Here is a 20,896-nt window from a genome sequence, read left to right on the forward strand (position 1 = left end):
CGGGGCAGGGGGTGGCACAGGCTCTCCCCATCCACAATGTTTCCCCGAATACAGCAGTGCAGCTCCTGGGAGTTCCAAGCCCCCATAAACAGATGGACCAAACCAAAGTGTCCAGGAAAACGACTCAGAAAGTGACATTTTAAATAAGCATCTCCTGTGGCTTTTAAAATCAAGCAAATTCAGGAAATATTGTTCTAGAACAAGAATAATCTGTTAGAAGCAGTTCCTGTGGGTGCAACTTGGACATTTTGGGTCTGGCTGTCCACCCGCTTCCCAGGGTAGAATTGCCATTGGAGAGCATCAGCCCAGCCACCACTCCATGTCTTAGCCACCCCGCCCCCAGGATTTAGGGGGAACAGGCACCTAGCGGCACCCATGGTCTGTGGGCAGAGGCAATGTGGGAAGTGTTGGGTGATGTGCTCAGGCATAGGGGGGCCTCTCCCCCACTTCCCTTCCATGGTGCCTGCAGAAGACAGCAGATCCCCACTAAAGAGCTGCCTGACAATTGAGAACACTCCCTTTAGACTTCCACGGTGTTAAGCCACTCTGATTTTGGTTTGTTTGTTTCAGACAAACCACCTAAGCTAAGACGGCACTCCAGTCACCCTCACCTCTCTATCATGGGGTTCCTGGGGACTCCTCCCCTCAACAGCAGGGCTGGAATGGACTCCCTTCCATTCCAGCTGCCCAGTGCACGGGGGGAATACCCCTGAAGGGGCTACTGCCTGTCCTCCTAGAAGGGCCCTGCAGCCTTGCGGCCTAGATCTGGCTGGGGTGAAGGACCAGCTACTGAGAGAGGCTCTAGGGACGTGCCTGCTCACAACGGAAGACACCGAGGGGCTTAAAGACAGGCTTCTCTGCAGAGGGTCAACTGCGGCCTGTGGTGAGGGCTAGGGCTGCAGAGCCCAGGGACAGCTCAGGCCAGGAGGCCATGAAAACAGGTCCTTCTTGTGAGCAGCGGCTGTTGGGGATGCTTCTGCCTCTCACTGTACACTCTGACATTTCCCTATTGGAAACCTGGCTTTACCAGCGAGTAGCAGACGCACAGCGGCTTGCCCTCTGGTGGTAAATGTCTAGAACAGCAACTGCTTTTCAAAATGAGCCTAGAAAGGCCAGAAAGCTGTTTTGTTGTTGTTTTTGAAAGGCCTCTTGTATGTCCTTTAGCCTGGAAACACATAGCCATCATCTCATACTAGCCTGAATATCTTCTGAGTACGTATTTTCTAAAAAAATCAAGATTTCTGGTTTTTGTCTCCGATGTGAGAAGCTGGAAGAGCATTGTTCCACCATGACAACGTGCCAGTCAAACTGCAAATTCACAACTTATCTTTAACCCAGCAGACAGCTGAAGTCACAGGGAAGCCGACTTATCCAATACCTAAGGAAAGACAGGTGCCTCCAAGGAGAGACAGACATGAGCTTAAGAAGGGCCAATTCAGCTGGACCGCAGTAAGAATAATTCAGCGAAAATGGTTAAATTGGTAAAGGAAGAGTATCAGCTAGTGAAATAGTATGGAACCCTGGGGTTGAAGATATAAAGGGAATTCACATGCACTTGCAGGATCCTCTCCACAGGACCTGCCTGGTTCTCCCACAAAAGACTGGCAGGAATTCTAAGAGAGTGTCTCCATAGATACTTCTATCCCACCTCTACCAAGGAACAAAAGCTTAAACTGCAGAGTATAGGGCAACAAACACTGGGTGCACTAAGGGTCATGTTCTGTTACTCTAATTAAGCATCTGTCTTAGGCAGGCACTGTATCCCTGGATCTGGGGATGGGGGAGACCCTCCTGGGCTAGCATGACTAGACTGGTCCAAACCTAGACTCTAAAAACCTAGCAAAAGGAAAGGCATGCTTCTTTCCAGGAATAAAAGTGATTTACTGCAGTCTTTACTGTCCCACTCAAGATGCCTGGCTTTCAGCAACAACAACAATAAAACCTATGAGGCGAAAGGAAAGACTAAAAAAACCCAACACATTGATAAAAGACAAATCAGTTGATAGAACAAGACTCAGATATGACACAGGTGTTGAAACTATCAGACAAGGAATTAAAAGTAACTGATTAATAAGTTAAGGACTAATAGAAAAGCTGGACACCATGCAAGATTTGATGGTTAATTTCAGCATACAGAACAAATCTATGAGAAAGAATTAAATGAAAATTCTAGAAATGAAAACACAATAATAGAGTGAAGAATGATTGAGGGGCTGGTCAGTTGACTTGAAATAGTTGAGCAGAGAATCTGTAAACCTCAAGATAGGTTATTAGAAATTACACAAACTGAAACAGAAAAAAAAGGAGGTGGGAAAATGAACACAGCATCTAAGAGCTGTGTGACAATATCAGGCACCTTAAGTTCTGTGTAAATGAAATCCCAGAAGAGGAGAAAGAACAAGGCAAAATTACATTTTAAAGAAATAATGGCTAAGAATTTTTCAAAATTAATGACAACCATCAACACAGGTCTAAGAAACTAAGAGAACACCAAGCAGGAAAAATAACAACACCACAAATATGCCTAAAATAGCATCTTAACACTTCTGAAACCCAAAGACAAAAAAAGCCTGGAAGGCAGCCTGAGAAAAAAGAGGATACATTATATATAGAGAAACAAAGATAAAAATTACAGCAGACTTTTCAAGGTAAAACAGGTAAGCCAGAAGATAATGGAGTGACATTTTTAAAGTACTGAAAGAAAAAAACCCAAAAAACTGTTAATCTAGAATTCTATACCTAGCCAAAATATCTCTGAAACATGAAGAAGACATAAAGAGTTTTTCCAACAAAAGTGAGCAAATTCATTGCATGCAGACCTGAACTATAGGAGATGTTAAAGTGCAAGAAATATGGTACCACTAGAAACTTGTATTTACACAATTAAGAGTGATGGAAATGGAATAAATGGTTGTGAAAATTCATTTTTTTCGTCTTTTTAATTGCTGTAACAGATAACTGTCTAAAGCAAAGAGCAGCAGTGCATTATGAATTTATAACAGATGTAAAAATAAAATGTCTGATAATAACAGAAAGAATGGGAGGGAGGGATAGGTAATACACTGTGGTAATATCCTTACACAACATGTGAAGTAGAATAATATTACTTAAAATAGAATCTCATTAATTAGGCCAGGTGTGGTGGCTCACACCTATAATCCCAGCACTTTGGGAGGCCAAGGTGGGTGGATCACTTGAGGTCAGGAGTTCGAGGCCAGCCTGGCCAACATGATGAAACCCCATCTCTACTAAAAATACAAAAATTAGCTGGGCATGGTGCTGTATGCCTGTAATCCAGCTACTCTAGAGGCAGAGGCAGGAGAATTGCTTGAACCCAGGAGTTGGAGGCTGCAGTGAGAGGCTGCAAGATTGCGCCACTGCACTCCAGCCTGAGTGACAGAGTGAGACTCTGTCTCAAAAAAAAAAAAAAAACAAAAACTCATTAATTAAAGATGTTTATTGTAAACCCTAGGGAAATCACTAACAATTAAAAATAGGGCTATAATAACAAGTCCATGGTGGAAATAAAATGGAACCATTAAAAAGCTCAATTAACCCAAGATAAGACAGAAAAGAGACAAAAGGAACAAAGAGCCCATACGATACACAGAAAACAGCTAGCAAGATGGTGGATTTTAATCCAAACATATCATTAATACTATTAAAGGAAAATGGTCAAAACATATCTTTTAAAAGATAAAATTGTCACACTGGATAAAAAAGCAAAACCCACATATATGCTGTCTACAAGAATCTCATTGTAGGGGCCAGGCACTGTGGCTCATGCCCAGCACTTTGGGAGGCTGAGATGGGTGGATCACTTGATGTCAGGAGTTCGAGACCAGCCTGGCCAACATGATGAAACCCTGTCTCTACTAAAAATACAAAAATAGCTGGGCATGATAGTGTATGCCTGTAATCCTAGCTACTTGGGAGGCTGAGGCAGGAGAACTGCTTGAACCTGGGAGGTTGAGGTCATAGAAAAAAGAAAAAAAAAAAAAAAAGAATCCCATTGTAAAGATAAAGACATATGTCGGTTAAAAGATATTCACTAATGGAAAGAGAGCTAGAGTAGCCACATTTATGTCAAAGTAGGCTCCAGAACATGGACTGTTACCAAAGAAAAAGAAGAACATCACATAATGATAAAGGGGTCAATTTTCCAAGAAGACATAATCATCCTATGTGTATGAATACTCCTAATAACATAGCTTCAAAGTACATGATGCAAATACTAACAAAAATGAGATAAATACATATATTACAGCTGCAGACTTCACTACTTTTTGTTCAGTAACTGACAGAGCAAATAGGCAAAAACCAGTAAGGATATAGAAGAAATGAGCCGCACTCTCAGATAATTTGAGGTAATTGACATTTCTAGAACCCAACAAGAGCAGAGTATATATTATTTTCAAATACATATGGAATATTCACCAACACAGAACATATTCTTAGTCAGTCTGAGTGCATTGAAAAGAACAGAAATCATGTTTGTGCTCATGTCATAACTGAAACTATAAACCGGTAACAAATATTTGAACAATCCCCCAAAACTTGAAACTCAAGCAACCTGTTTCTAAATAATCCATGAGCCAGAGGAAGTCTCATGGGAAATTAAGTTTGAACAGAATTAAAATGCAAATATAGCACATCAAAATTTGTATGATGAGGTTACAGCAGTACTTAGGGGAAAACTTATAGCATTAAAATGCTTATATTAGATGAGAAGACAAATCTCAAATTAGTAATCAAAATTTCTGCCTTAAGAAACTAGAAAAGGGGTAGCAAATTAAACTCAAAGCAAAGAGGGAGGGAGGAGGGAAATAATGATGGCCTGCGCATGAGGCCAAGGCCAGTCCCTGAGGATGGGGGCCCTAGGCTGGGCATCAGGGCCAATGGTGGCAGACATACATTCTCTCTGAAGTTTATATGTAGATAAGATCTTTGGATTGGTCACTGGTCTATGGAATAAGCTTGCTATTGATTGAATATTTGTGTTCCTCCAAAATTCACTGTTAAAGCTTAGTCTCCATGTAACTGTATCAGGAGTGTGATCTTTGGGAGCTGATTAAGGCACAAGGGTGGAGTCCTTGAGAATGGGATTAGTCCCCTTATAACAACAGGCACAAGAGCACTCTTCTCTTTCTCTTGGCCATGTGAGGACACAGTAAAAAGCTGCTGTGTGTAGACCAGGAGGAGGACACCCTTACCAGACACTAAATCTGCTGGCTCCTGGATCTTGTATTCCAGCTTCCAGAACTATCAGAAATAAATTTCTCTTGTTTATGAGCCACCCAGGCTGTGGTATTCTGTGGCAGCAGCCTGAATTGACTAAGACAAAACTGGAAAGAGTGCTGCTGAAAAAGCTCTCAGACTGAGAGAGCGTTCAGCATCTAAGACAATTTCTGGGCTCCTGAGCTCAGGCCAAAAGTGGGTGGTGAAGCTTTCAGCCCCAGAGGACGCACTCTGTGCACGCCTCACATGTGGCCCTGTGGGACAATGACAACTGGGGTCTTCTCAGAGAGCAGAACCAGGGTGTCACCCTGGCCCACCAAAGCCTCGCTCCCCACATCCAGGACAGTGAGTGCTGGCTGTTCCTGTCCTGTAGGTAGGACAGGTGGCTGGTGCCGCTGCCTCCCAGCCCCCCTCAGAAGGGGTTTTATTGGAGTGCATGTTCTCACTCCAGTACCATGCATGGGAGTGTGGAGGTCCTCAGGAGCCTGGAGCGGCCAGATGGAGAAACCTGCACATTACACAGCGATGGCTGGGATCCTCATTCGAGAATGAGGGGCGGTGGTGGCTGGTATGCGCTTCCTGTGGGCATGGATGTCTTGGGGAGGTCTGGTGGGGGATCCAAGTGTCTGTTCCTACTTTGTAGCTCAGGAGGGGACAGGCAGGGCTCCTGGGGGGAGGCTGGCATCTGGGTGCACTCCTGCTTTCTCTTCTCTCCAGGCCTTCAGGCATGAGTGAAAAACTCTTGGCCAGTTCTTTCCGCGGAGTTAACTGTGGCTGGCATCCCTTTGGAACAATGCTTTGGGCCCCTGAGCTGATGGTCATTGGGGTAGGGCCTGAACCAATCAGCAGATGTATTGTGGATAAATACACCTCGTGCTTTTAATCAGTGTGACTCAGCTCTCTCGGCACGTGTCCCCTCTATAAGCTGAGGACAGAGCTCCAGAGCCATGAAGTTCCTTCCACAGCTCCTGGCCACTTCATGGTGCTTTGTGATCCGTAGGTCAACAATGTCAAAGATGACAGATTTGAGGAGCAGAGGTCTCAGCTAAAAGTCTGGATGCCCCCAACCCCAGCTCCTCGGCCTGTCACCCCTTAGCCGGGGGCCTTTGCAGAGAAGGGTTCTTCAGGGGTCTGTGCTCTGGGGCTGCTGAGAGGAGTGGCAAAGGAATATGGCCCAGTGAGACTTGTGGTCACACACCACAGGGGTAGGCGTAGCTGTGCTTTTTACTCCCACTCTGACCCTGTCTTTCAGTGGCAACTGGCAAACTTAGAAAGTAGCCAAGAGAAGGGAGGCTAATGACAAAGGTAATTCAGTTTGGGGTCACTTCTGGTTTCTAAAACCTTCTTGCTGGCCAGGCGCAGTGGCTCATGCCTGTAATCCCAGCACTTTGGGAGGCTGAGGTAGACAGATCACTTGAGCTCAGGAGTTTGAGACCAGCCTGGACAACATGGAGAAGCACCATCTGTACCAAAAGCACAAAAAGTTAGCTGGGCTGGTGGCATGCACCTGTAGTCCCACCTACTTGGGAGGCTGAGATGCGAGGATCTCTTGAGCCTGGGAGGTGGAGGTTGAGGTGAGCTGAGATCACGGCACTGTACTCTAGCCTGGGTATGAGACCCCATCTCAAAAAAAAAAAAAAAAAAAGTTTGAAAAAAAAGAAAAAACTTTCTTGCTACCATGAAGTAATCTGATTCTTACTGTAATGTCTCGTAATAGGCATTACATATTTCCTCCATTATTTTATTCAGATGGGTACACAAATAGACCAATTTGATTGGTATTTGATAAATGATTCTTTTTTTTTTTTTTTTTTTTTGACATGGAGTCTTGCTTTGTCACCCAGGCTGGAGTGCAGTGGCACAATCTCTGCTCACTGCCAGCTCTGCCGCCCGGGTTCCCGCCATTCTCCTGCCTCAGCCTCCTGAGTAGCTGGGACTACAGGCGCCCGCCACCATGCCCAGCTAATTTTTTGTATTTTTTAGTAGAGATGGGGTTTCACCATGTTAACCAGGATGGTCTTGATCTCCTGACCTTGTGATCTGCCTGCTTCAGCCTCCCAAAGTGCTGGGATTATAGGCGTGAGCCACCTTACCTGGCCAATAAATAATTCTTTAACACAATTATGAAATCAAGTTGAGCAGAATATGTAATAATATTTGTAACATGTAAAGATACATTTCTATTGAAAAAGAGATTAGATTTGTCTATTGTAAATTAATCCTGCAAGAAAAAGCATGGTTCGTTGTCAAACATGTTGAAAATTGGAACGTCACATTCCACATGGCTTGGGGAATAGTAGAGCACAGGTGAGCGTTTGATTTAACCAGGAGCCATGCATCAAATACTGATGGAAGGCTGATTCCATGGCCCGGTGGGTAGAAGTACTCTGTTCGGCTCCCAAGATCCCTAGCAGGCACTTAAAACTTGCTGTGTTGTTCCTAAGCAGCAAGAGACAAATTGGTAAGCTGCTCTTTGGAAAAACATTTTTTTTCTTTTTAAGTATCACATTTTGAATGTGTTGAGTCTCTGCTCCCAATAAAGGAGTGGCCAACCTTGGTGTGACCATCTGTAAGCCTCGTTTCGGAGCTCTCTGTTCACACCAGCATCTCCCCCTCCATCTGTAACCAGTGGACTCCCTCAGGGCTGCCTGCGTGCTGCTCTCTGGGGTCCTTAAGCGAGACCCCTGGGGGAAGGCACGGAGGACGCGCTGAGGGCTCCCTGACCTCTGTGTGGTCCCTGGATATGCCTCAGAGGCTCACAGGCTGTTTGTATATATGAGGGAAGAACTATTTAAACAATGGACTTGGATATTAATTTTTTGGGGGTGGGATGGAGTCTCTGTCGCCCAGGCTGGAGTGCAATGGTGCAATCTTGGCTCACTGCAACCCCCACCTCCCGGGTTCAAGAGATTCTCCTGTTGCAGCCTCCCGAGTAGGTGAGATTACAGGCGCATGCTGCCACACCCAGATAATTTTTTATATCTTAGTAGAGATGGGGTTTCACTGTGTTGCCCGGGCTGGTCTTGAACTCCTGAGCTCAGGCAATCCACCCACCTCGCCCCCCAAAGTGCTGACATTACGGGCATGAGTCACCGCGCCTGGCCAATACATTTTAAAGAAAAGAACAGCCACGGATGGCACTGACACCTTCCATGAAACAAAGAACCCCCTCCCTACCCTCTTCGACCCTGAAGGTTCCTGAGACACCAGGTCTGAGATGCTGTCTCATCCCAAGCAGGCTTTGACTTGGGGTACCACTTCCTGAGCCTCTTCTCTGGGAGCTGCATGCTCTCTGAATGCCACTCTCTTGGGCCAAGTCTTTGCAGAAGCCTCGCCATCCACCCTCCCAATCCTTCACTGGCTGCAACCATTCCCTGGGGATGGTTCCTCCTTTCTCAACTTCCCCCTCTGTAAAGCGGGGAATAGGAAATGGGAAGGGTTAAATCGTGATTCCTGGAAAGGACCTTAGAGCGGCACTTGAGCACAGGAAGCAACTGCAAACATATGAGCCTGAAGGTGGGGTGCAGACCTAGGCAGCACCCGTATGCACCCAGCCCTTCCCAGTGCAACCTGCTGGCCAGGCCGAGAGCTAACATGTACACGAGGGTATGCGCTGCATGGCTCTATATCCACGCAAAGGGAAGAGGAGCTGTGGAGACGGGCAAGGCTGTGTTTGGCTTGTTTGGGACTTTACCAAGAGTTAGCTGTCATTTTGGACGACAGAGCCTCCTGGGGTATTTGAAGGTATGCTCGGCACACCTATGTCCCCTGCCTGTGTAACTAGGCACCCCACATATGGGTGCCAGGATCTGATTGCTTTGTTGAGTCTCTCGGTATGGCTGTGTGAGAGCATTTACAGAAATGCAGACTATTTGATTACATTGGTTTCCTTTGATTTCTCCCGATGTGGGGGTTATGAAATGGACTTTATTCCAACATAGGTAACATTATCCATGAATTTCATTTCAGGATAATGAAGAGTACACTGGACAACGTTTGCTATAAAAGGAGGGGGAGTTGGGATTATTGCACTGGATGATTTCCAAAGTTCTTTCCTAGGTTCTATGTTTCCAGGAACTATGTGGCACCTCTGTTTCTCCTGTTAATTGATTTGATTTTTCATAATGTACACATTTGCTCAGTGGCCAGTATGAACTGTCCTGGCCTGGGTGCTGACAGAATGCCCAGATCTGAGTTTCACAGCGCTCCCCTGGAGGCCATTTTAAGATGTGGCTGCAAGGAGGCTGCTTCCTGCAAAGAGCTGAAGGCCCAGGGCTCAGGGTGTCAGGGAGCAAAGGACTAATGTCCTCCCCTGGAGAAAGCAGGTGGCCATCAGGTGTGGAACCTACCAAGAAAGAATGCATACATTTGATCTAAAAAGTCTTAAGGTAGATTTGCAAAGCCTGAGCCACTCAGGTTGCCCATACTGACCAGTCCCACCAGCTCCTGACCTTCCACCTCAAGCCCTTCCCTCTCCCCGAGTCCTGGCCTAGCCTGGGAAACAGGGGAGGATTCCTGACCTTGAAGACGGCCAGTGGCGGCATCAGCAGTAGCTGGGCCGTGGCAGTAGCACCTATAAGAGGGGGCTTCCCTTACAGGGAGAGGCACTCGAGATGAGAAGTTTAAAGAATGCCTCATGGATATTTAAGCCTCCAGGAGCTGGACACATGTGGATGAGACATGACGGGCCATGTAAACAGTGGAGGAGGAAGGGGGTGATGGGAAGAAGGGAGCCTTGTCTCAGCCTGAAATACATTTTTAATCTCATTTCCAGGCTCTCAAAGCATCGTTCCTCAGGCACAAGGACATGGTGTCTGCTCTTCCTGGGGCCTGTGATTACTGTATCTATTAGCCTCTGTCACAGGGTGCCGTCTACAGGACGGGCTGGGCACCATGGCACAGGGTGACACCTGTGCTTCACAGTGGGGCCGGTGGTGTCCTGGGGCTCAGTGTTCTGGAGTCTCCCATCTCCTGCCTCCCACCAGGCCCTGCGACTTGGCGGTCTGGCCAGCTCGCCCCAGCAGGCCTGAGCCTGCTACTGTGGTGTGGCTGCTCCTGTTTTGCGCTCAGAGGACGCAGGGTCCCATCCTGGAAGCTGCAGCCTCACTGTGATTTCCACGTCCCTCTCTGCTGAGGAGTCTTGTGACCTGAGAGCACAGCTGCAACTCTGTCCCATCCCCTCAGTGTCCTTCGAGGCACAGAGGGAGGGCTGCAGAGGTGAAGATGTAAGGGGGCACACGGGTGCATGACAAAGAGCGTGGCCACGGCACCTGCCCTGCAGGGGGTCGTGGGGACCTTATGGGTGAATGTGCAGCCCGGCCACAGGATGGCCTTGGATGCGGGGACCCGCACCACCCCAGGAGGACCCCAGTGGGCTGCTTCGAGTGTGAGGGAGCCACAGGCCCACACCACAGTGGCTCTGAGGGGTGCATTGGGAGCAGATCCCAGCATTTAGAAACAAGGTCATCAGAGATGAGACCCCCCACAACTCTGCAAGGCTCTCCTGAAAGGCCCCCGGCCACAGCGGCCTCCGCGGGCGCGCTTTGAAGGAAGGCCCCGGGCCACGGCGGCCTCCGCGGGCGCTCTTTGAAGGAAGGATGCTTTCGTACGTGCCTTGAAAACACCGAGCAGCAGGATCCGGAGGCCTGGAAGAGCACTCGGTGCCTTTTGCCAGGAGGGGCCGGGTATCTGGACCCTGTGCTTGGCACTGGGAAATGCTGGCCTTGGGACCATCATCTTTCTGTGACCACAGAGTCTCCCTGGGGACTGGACAGAGGGCCCAGCCCCTGGCCTGGATCCCAGGTCCTGAAAAGGCCCTTCTGGTCTCCCAAGAGGCTGGGTCAGCCCTACAAAGAGCTAAACCCCCAGGAAGGCGGTGCAGGCATTCTGGACTGAAAGCGGGGAGACAATGGAAAGACCTCCTAGGCCTTACTGATCAAATCTGTCCTTCTGTGGCCAGTGCCACATCTGCAAATAATAAAGAACTGTAATGTGACATTCCTGTCATGGCTGGCTGCAGCCTCCCGTCCTCTCTCTTCTGCAACTTGGGTTCTGCCGCTGTGCTGCGTGTGTGTCGGCTCCTGGGAGCTCTGTATCTGTATCTGTATCTGTATCTGTATCTGTATCTGTATCTGTATCTGTATCTGTATCTGTATCTGTTCTTGGGAAGGGGTCTTGAATGCCCTGTGCGTTTCTCACCTTCAGCTTCTGCTCCACAGCCCCAGCCTCACTCCTAACTCAGCCGCCAGGCCAGGAAGTGACACGCTGGTGCCACCTCTGGCGGAGGGCTGGGGGCGGCTGGGTTCTGTTCATTTGTCTGCGTCCTTTCCTTGCCAGCTGTCTAAAGGAAGGAGTAGCATTTGGGAGTCCTAGCGGGGCAATCTTGTTGCTGCATTTACTTCCTGAGCTGCACACTCAGTGGAAAAGTTCAGAAGCAGACACCCCGAGCTTCCTGCCCCTGGTGGGCCTGGCCAGATCACTTCCCGTTCCCTGGAACCATACCCAGTGGCAGGGACTCTGAAACAGCTGGTCTTGCCTGTCCGTCTGTCTCGTGGGGGAGTGAGTCTCTGCCTATACCACAAACAAGAGTGACAACAGGAAGGAGTTTCCTCTCCACTCGGCTGGTCACACATCCATCCATAGCTAACATGAGAAAACAGCAATGGTTCCAAACAAAATCCCCCTATTTCCCGAGCAAAGACATTGACTGGTGCCCTAGAATTGTGCAGTGCACAGCCTGTGGGGCCGGCCCAACATCGGCAGCATTGAAATGGCTGCTTAGAGGAAACTCAGCTGCAATGCTTTGAAAGGAAATGTTGACCTTTTGAGTTAAAAGCTTACCCTGGAGCAGAGGTGAGCAAACTCTTCTCATAAGGAGCTAGTTAGCAAGTAAATATTTTAGGCGCTGCAGGCCTCGGTGTCAGTGGCTGCTCCTCTCTCTACCACTGTAGTGCAAAAACGGCCACAGACGATGCCTCGTGAATGAATGTGGCTCTGTTCCAATAAAACTTTATTTATAAAAATGGTGGTGGGCCATAGTTCATTAATACTTGCTCTTGAAGTTTTTTTCCCTTTAATTTACCTCTAAGACTAATTACATTCCTATAAAATACGTATACAAGTGAAAGGGAGAACAGTAAAAGCTATTTAAGGGTAGGTTGCCTTTGTTCAGTATTTTAAAGAGAATGTTGTCTCTCACATGGTTATTTTCAATGAAAACGTTCACACATGCATAAGGTAGTGTTATGCAAAAACTGTCACTGCTGAGTGTGCACAGGTGTGCTTCTAGGGGAGGTCTCCACAATCCCCCTCCCTGTGCAACGGGGTCCCTTCTGATGGCTCTGCCCCACCCCAGGCCCCGGCGTGCACTCTCTGGGGAGTCAGGCATACCTTGTTCTCTCTGCTGGTCTCTCTGTTCCATGGACACGAGAGCAGAGAAATGTGCTTGATCATAGGCCAGAACCAGAGGCGAGCAGTGGCATCTGTTGGGAGGGACCTCCAAGGGCAGGTAGATCCCTCCGAATGGGATGGGTGCGAACGCTGTGGACACAAACCAGGGTGAGGGTGTGAGGAGCAGCAGCCTGAGCTGGGAGGGGAGGCCCCTGCGTCCCTGTCCCTCACTATCCCAGGGGGCTCCGTGGAGAAGCGGAGGGACAGGAGGGCAGATGGAGGCGGTGCTGAGGGATGGGGCTGAGAGTTTCCAGAGTCATCTGTCTGCCCCAGGACTCCTGCGGCCCTGAGACCTGCACAGGTGTTCAGGAGCCCCAGGGCTGGGGTGACACTGTCACCCGAGATTGGTCAGAGCAGTCGCAGCCTGGAAGCCCACATTTTTCTGGATGTACTTCTTCCTCTCCTAGTGTTTGGTAAAGCATTTGTATACAACGCAATATCTACGCTTCTCGAGGGTGTATATTTGTTCTATATTTTGAGAACCTCTTCTGTTGAATCTGAAGGAACCAGCCAGAGAGCTCCAGGACCAAGATGTAAGTCAGATGGGAACTGAGAATCAAAGGGATCGAGTCTTTCAGTGACAGGGACACAATCTCATTTTCTTACTTGTAAAAAAGAGGGCAGAAAAGCCTAACACCCTCACCAAAATAGAATAACTTCGGAAATATCTGTCCTAAAGCAGCATCTGCTTTTAGCTCATGAAACGTCTTGCCTTTTGGCCCCAGAGTCAGCGTATTGCTGCACTCCTTGGGCAGAATTCAGGGACGGTAATTTCAAGGACGTCTTTGACGAACTCTTAGAGTTCCTCCCCCATCCTCGCTTTGTCTAAATTGATCATTGTGCTTCTGCTCACAGGACAGTCCCACTGAGAGGCGGCAGGGTGGGGGTACCCGCAAGAGGGCTGTGAGTAGAATGGTAGGAAGGGTGGACCTTCCCTCGCCCCGCAACTCAGATATCTGATGGTGCTGGGAGCTCAGTCCTGGGCTTGCACAGCAGGGCCCCGATGCGAGTCCTGGTGCTGCACGGAGAGCTGCAGACCTCAGCAGGCCCGTGTCCCTGAGCCACACAGGGAAGGGGGTGGGCCAGGCAGGACCTGTGTCCTCCCAGTTCCCTGGCTACATAACCATCGTGGCCACATCAGATTTTCTATGGCAGCTGTTTAGCATGAAGAGCCACATCCTGGTTTGTGGAACTCCTTGGAAGACCTGTGACTTTTGTAAGGTGCAGGCGTAAATTCAAACTGGGCTGGAGGGATGCTCTGGTCAGCCGCACACTGGAGGGAGGACAGGCTTTGGAGCACTCCCTGCCCTGGGCTGATCCCCCTGGGGACATTGCCTAGCCTCTCTGGGCTTCAGTTTCACCTCTGTAAAGTAGGGAGGGTGGTGTCCACCCTGGGAGGCTGTGGCAAGGGCTGAATGGAGGAACCTTCGAGAAGCGGCTATGCACAGAGTGTGGCTTTCGGTGGGCAGGCCATAAACTGCCCCTGCCTCTTTCTCTGCCAGTTCTGATTCTATCATAGCCTTGCTATGCATTCTGTCTTCCTTTCTTTTTAGTCTTTCACACACAGGTGGCCTGTGGAGGGGCGGGAAGGCACCTGAGTGACTGAATGCCTCCAGGACATGGCCCAGGGCTGTTAGAGGGGTGTGGACTGTCTGCTGTGCCCTAGGCACACAACAGGAGATAGGAGGCCCTCTGGGCTTAGTCCTGGTCCCCACACGACCAGATTTCTCCTGGCCACCTGCTGTTGACAGGCAGGGCAGCTGGTGAAGAGCAATCACTGCCACCATCAGGGAGGAGAAAGAAACATGCTGAGTAGATCTTTGCACAGAGTGATGCTCTGTGGCCTCTGGGAGCTCTGTGGTCTCTGGGAGCTCGACCTTGCTCTGTGCTATCTGCTTTCTAGCTGGGATGCTATGCTTTCTGTGTCAGGAATACAGCACATCCCTTGAGGAACTTACCTTCTCCACCTGAGTCTCTTAACATGGTATCTGCCACAACAACGATGGGTCTTCTTAATATATGGGCTAGGACAAAAACGTGGAACTCTTCCAGGCTCTCATACACGGGGTCCTCTGAGTTGTCCACACTGTGGAACAAAACAGAGCCAGCTGGTCACTGACTGAAACAGCATGGAGGATGGAGAAAGTGGGGACTGCTTCATGCAGGGGCTGAGTCCTCCCCACTCTGGATATTATCTTCATGGACCCCGGCAGCTGCGCCATCCTGGGCCACTTCTCATGCCATCCGCCGATGGCAAACGCACAGGTCCCAGCTCCCCTACCCCACCGTGGGAGCGGTCTCGGAAGACGAGTTGGAAAGAGCCCGCAGGTGAAGGGCGCTGGCTGCTGTGAAGGCGAGTCTCTCCGCAGGGGGAGGCAGCCCACCAGAGCCTGTGGCAGCAGGACTGTTGGCTCTCTGGGGGTGTTTCACAAGGAAGCAGTGGGGGCTGGAGGGATGGAGGGGTTCCTCTCCTGTTTATTTCCCTCAGAGACCCAGGGATTCCCTGAGCACATCTGATGGGCTGGTGGGGTCATTACCACCAAGATCTGAGGAGCCTTCTAGAAGACACCCCAATGGAAGAGAACAGTGAGAAGGCTGTCTGGATTTCAATCCAGAGCTGGAGGGGATGCGACGTGAATGTGCAGCCCAGGTGGCCCAGACCCTCCCTGACCATGCCCCTGGCTCATGTCTGAGGATCAGGGAAACAGCAGGCTCAAGAATGCTTCCACTCAAACCCTAAGACGTTCAGGCAGAAGGTGGCAGCCTTGATGTCCCCCCATAGCAGGGCCACCCAAAAGGGAGGTGCACATTGAGAGCACAGCCAGAGCTCACAGCGTTATGGAGCCTCGGCTGCACCTGCAGTGCCTGCCAGCTGAGATGGCCGCGCCAGCCAAGACTCCCCAGAGGTGGCTCTCAGACTCGTTCCTGAGTGTCCGAGGAACGCTCAGAATTAGCGGAGGGAGTCTGTGAGGATGGCAGCAGGTGGGGCCAGGGCCGGCAAGTGTGGCCCCTGGCATGGCCCAGGGAAAGGGCTTCATGGCTTCATGGGCAAAGTTCCCAGTCACCTGGGACTTCCAGAATGCAGGTTGTGAATCCTAGGGAATGCATTACCATCACCTGGGGAATTCTGGTTACATACTACCCATGTTTTTTCTTCTTCTTGTGATTCAATTTACCTTGTGTTTTTGAGACAGAGTCTCACTTTGTTACCCAGCCTGGAGTGCAGTGGCATTATCTCAGCTCACTGCAACCTGTTTGAAGTGTTTGTTTTCTGGTGTTGTAAAGAAATAGCACTTGAATATAAATTTAATTGTTTTAGTAAGGCCATTTTTATATTTTTTATAAAAAGGGTATACTTGCTAGCAGTTTTGAGAGTATATTGAATAAAGGAGATAGGGTTATTTATAACCTGATGCATCCACCTTATTGCTATGCCTGGTTTTTATTGACTGGAACGGGATTTTACATTTTGTATTTGTTTTCATTGGTTAGTAACTTAGAATTTTTTTAAAGAGGCAAAAGCAGAGGAGAGGAGACAAAGGAAGGAGGAAGTAACGTGTGGAATGTTGAGAAAGGTAAAAATGCTTTTAAATAAGGAAGAGGAACAGGCTATGACTTAATGCTTTCTTGGACTAGTATAAGTATGCCAGGGCAAATATTTAGGCTAAATTGTGGGAGCTAAGAATATAAAGTATATTGATTTTTAAAATTATGGCTAGCAGATATTTAAGAATGCTGGCACAGGTCTTTAAATTTTGCTTCTAAGAGAAGTTATTGTTTATTTTTAGTTAGATGGGGAGGAAAGGCTTTGAAGAGGAACCACTATTTTACTTTTTACAATTCTCCCTCTTATAATTTTAAAAAAATTTGTCTGTTTTGATTTAATTGCTTTAAGAGAAGTAATTTTTTTGAATAGGGTGGAGGAGAGTTAGGAGTTAACTTTGTAAGAGTGGTAGAGAGAAGTTTTTGTATAAAATTTTGAAGGCAGGGAATAATATAATAGCTTATATTATTAAGAGTGAACAAGGTGAGAATTGAAGTTAAAATTTTTTTTCTTTTTTTGAGACAGAGTCTCACTCTGTCGCCCAGGCTGGAGTGCAGTGGCGTGATTTCAGCTCACTGCAAGCTCCGCCTCCTGGGTTCCTGCCATTTTCCTGCCTCAGCCTCCCCAGTAGCTGGGACTACAGGCACCCACCACCACGCCTGGCTAATTTCTTTTTGTATTTTTAGTAGAGATGGGGTTTCGCCGTGTTAGCCAGGATGGTTTCAATCTCCTGACCTCGTGATCTGCCCGCCTCGGCCTCCTAAAGTGCTGGGATTACAGGCGTGAACCACCACGCCTGGCCAAATTTTTTTTTTTTTACTTATTGAATTGATGTTTTATTATTTTAGAAAAAGGGTTATTTATTTTAGAATTTTTGGCACGTTTATTGGATAGTGCTGTTAATTTTTGTAGTGCTTTTGTTATAGTTTTGTTAGGGGCAGTATTAGAAATAAAGGTACAATATTGAGTTTTAATTATGACATAATTTTTTTTGCTAATATTATATTTAAAGCTTGTTTTAGGCAATTTGTCTGGTAGGTCCTAATTGCTTAGCTATTTTTTTGATGGCGTTTTCAGTGTAATTTATGAATTGTTGCTGATTGTAACAGATGTAGTTTAGTTTACATTTTTTTTATTCATAGTTACTTACCAGAATAACTTGGATTTAAATTTTGCAGGTATTTGATTTTGTGTTTTAAGTTTATTTGGAAATTTTTTACAGGATTTTAATAGCATTTATGTAAACTTGAGGATTAAAGGACTTACAAGGACATTTTTTTGGCCTGTGGTGTTTTGTTTTTAGTTTTTTAGATTGATGAAATGCTACAGTGAAGCACCACTAATTGGATTAGTACTGTTTCAATTATTTGGCACAGTGTTTAGTAAGGGTCCTTTACAGTACTACCATATATTTGTTTGGGGATGGCTAAGCATGGATTGATGGGCAAGCTTTTGGAAAAGCTTGAGCTTCTTGCATTATTTTTTAAATACTTTTAAGGAATATTAAATTTTTTTCTTGCCATGAGAGGCACAAAGTAAATTTGGCATTTAGAAAAGGTGGAAGCTGGATTGCCCTCAGGGGCTGACGCGCAGGGTGTTGAATTTTAGGAAATAGCAGAGAGAGCTTGGCATGATGGATTATTTTAAGCAGTGGGATTTTGAAGAAGAGCTACTACATAGTTTATATTTGGTTGACGAGGAGACCATTTAAGTGGAAAGGGGATAATTTGGGCCTCTGGAGTACCATGTGTACAAGTGTAATAGCGTAATAATTGTTTTTAAAGTGTGAACAGAATATTTATTTTAGCTGGGCGTTTGTATTTTGATACGTTGTTTTGATGGCTAAGGTCTGTCTTCGATTTTTTATAATAGACATTCTACTTTTATTAGATGTAGGAGTAACTGGTGTGGGATTTAGAACTTAGGCTGCTGAAGAAGGGGAAGATGGGGGAATAATGTGTATTTTAAAAATATTTAGGGTTTTAAAAAATTTATGTCAATTTCTATATTACAGAAGTGATTAAGGGCAGGTTTAGAGTTAGTTAAGGTGGAGGTGGTGATAGAAGAACAGGGTTATATTGATAAAGGTTGACAGAAGGGATAGATTTTTTAATGAAATAGATGAAAGGTTTTAGATTTATATAAATTTTTTTTTTTTTTTTTGGTGGAAGTTTAACTTTGCTCTTGAGTAGTTTAAAGGACGTAGTTCCATTTATTGCAAGATTGTTAGGCTGTAGTGTGTCCGGAGTTGGTTCCTTCCAGTGGGTTTGTGGTCTTGCTGACTTCAAGAATGAAGTTGCGGAGCTTCACAGTGAGTGTTACACCTCTTAAGGGTGGCACGGACTCAAATAGTGAGCAGCAGCAAGATTTATTGTGAAGAGTGAAAGAACAAAGGTTCCACGGCGTGGAAGGGGACCTGAGCAGGTTGCTGCTACTGCTGGCTGGGGTGGCAAGCTTTTATTCCCTTATTGGCCCCTCCCATGTTCCATTTCTGTCCTATCAGAATGTCCTTTTTTCAGTCCTCCCTGTGGTTGACTACTTTTAGGATTCTGCTGATTGGTGCGTTTTATAATCCTAGCTACAGAGTGCTGATTGGTGCATTTTACAATCCTCTTGTAAGACAGAAAAGTTCTCCAAGTCCCCACTCAACCCAGGAAGTCCAGTTGGCTTCACCTCTCAGTAGGAGCAGAAAATTCGCAGGTGATTATAACGACAAGTGTTAGGGGTAATTGTGTTAATTAGAGGGCCAGGATATAAATATTTGTGTGAAAAGGCTAGCTGTCATTGATTTTTTATATTTTTACAAGGTGTGATAGAGCAAGCATTAAAAGCAACGGTTTGAAGTGAGTTAGATGTAGTTACATTAACAACAAGGGAGCTAGTAACAGAATAAGGAAAGGAAAGAAATAGAGAAGGTATATGAAAATTAAGCTTTTTAAAATTTTAACTTAGTAGGGCTTGATTTTAGTATAGTAACCTAAGATGTTTTCTTGATTTGAGTAGAGTGGGTCCATTTTTTTCTTGGCTGTGCGGACGGCAGTCTTGGTGGTTAACAGCATAAAATAGGGTCCCTCCCAGGCTGGCTTGAGTTTTTTATTTTTTGATAAGGATGTGGTTTTTAGGCTGGTGCTGGTGTACTGGAAATTTTAGGGTTGGTACCTGTGTTAAAAGATTTTTAGTTTTGAGGCAAGGGAAAGTGGAAGATAAATTAAGTCTATAATTTTCGTTGCATATTGTAGGGCTTGAGGCCCCACGGTGGCGTCTTGTGCTCCGTTTCTGCTTAGTGTTGCCTAGCGGATGTTGCGGCCCTGCCCCCTCTTAAGGTCTTGGCTTTTATGTGGCCTTCACTGCCCCTGCGTGTTGTGGCCTTGGGGATGAGGGACCTTGGGACTTATTTGGCCACCCTTGGGCTTTAAGAAAGTTAAACACTATTTTATATTTGATAATGCTTTTTGTACGAATTTTTTTACATTAATATGCTATCAATGTTAAACTTTTAAAATAAGATTTTATAGACATTATTTACTTTTAATATCTGACTATAAGATAAGGTTTTTATAGGCGTTTTAAAACTTTTTATAATTTTTGTTAAAGAGCAGGTTAGGGCTTTAAGAAAAATTTATTGTGCTTTTATTTTAGTTGACAGAAAAATTGGATACCTCTTTACCTAATATGTTTACATACAGAATTTTCTTTATAATTAATAGTTAAAATTTGCTTAAACTTTCTTTCTTTCTTTGTTTTTTGAGATGGAGTCCTGCTCTGCCGCCCAGGCTGGAGTGCAGAGGCGCGATCTCGGCTCACTGCAAGCTCCGCCTCCCGGGTTCCCGCCATTCTCCTGCCTCAGCCTCCCGAGTAGCTGGGACTACAGGCGCCCGCCACCATGCCCGGCTAATTTGTTTGTATTTTTAGTGGAGACGGGGTTTCACCATGTTAGCCAGGATGGTCTCAATCTCTCGACCTTTTGATCCTCCAGCCTTGGCCTCCCAAAGTGCTAAAATTACAGGCATGAGTTACCAAGCCCGGATTTGTTTAAACTTTTAAAACAATTTTTTTTAACCTTTTAATGTAGGTAAAAATGCATATTTTTATGTCTTTTTGTAATTTTATTAAAAGTATTTTTTTTACATATTTTGTACATAAACTGTTTTTTAAATAGTTTTACATTTAGGAGGCCTAATTGCTTTTAAATTATATAATATTTTTGCATAAACTTTTTTATAACTTTTACAGACAATTTTTAACATGTTTTAACTTTCTGCCTTTCTTTTACATTATTTCTTTTCCTAGTTTTACCCTGTGTCTTTCTTTTTGTCTTTTCTAGTTTTTTTTTACTTACTTTTTTCTCCTATTTTTTTTCTTATTTGCACTTTATTTTCCTTTTCTTTAATTTGCACTTTATTTTTCTTGCTCTCTCTGTCCTTTTTTTGTTTCCTTTTTTTTCCCGCTCTGCGGCTCCTGCAGCGCAGGCTGGGCAAGGCACGGGCCCGCCCCGTGTATGCGCTGTCATCTGTTTCTCCTGTTTTTTTTTTCCCCGATTTATTTATTATTTATTTTTTATACACTTAGTTTTTTGGGCTGGGTGGGCTTTGCGTGGCTGTAGTGTTGGCCCCGGGCCGGCTGCAGTCCTGGCCCAGGGCCATCACTGGCCCAGAGGCTTGGCAG

At 46.3% G+C, this 20,896-nt stretch overlaps 1 protein-coding gene across 8 annotated transcripts in view; it reads right to left on the reverse strand.

The window, feature by feature from the left end:
* LOC105497527 (OTU deubiquitinase 7A) overlaps positions 1-20,896 on the reverse strand; it is a 368,351-nt gene that overhangs the window by 8,402 nt on the left and 339,053 nt on the right. For all 8 annotated transcript variants that reach the window (XM_071067240.1, XM_071067242.1, XM_071067244.1 and 5 more), the window contains 2 exons: positions 14,646-14,773; positions 12,628-12,777 (listed from right to left, as the gene is read on the reverse strand). In XM_071067240.1, the coding sequence (XP_070923341.1) occupies positions 12,628-12,777; positions 14,646-14,773 (278 nt within the window). The remainder of the gene's footprint in view (positions 1-12,627; positions 12,778-14,645; positions 14,774-20,896) is intronic.

The sequence above is a fragment of the Macaca nemestrina genome, chromosome 7 (genome assembly GCF_043159975.1).
Source record: "Macaca nemestrina isolate mMacNem1 chromosome 7, mMacNem.hap1, whole genome shotgun sequence".
Classification (NCBI taxonomy): Eukaryota; Metazoa; Chordata; class Mammalia; order Primates; family Cercopithecidae; genus Macaca; species Macaca nemestrina.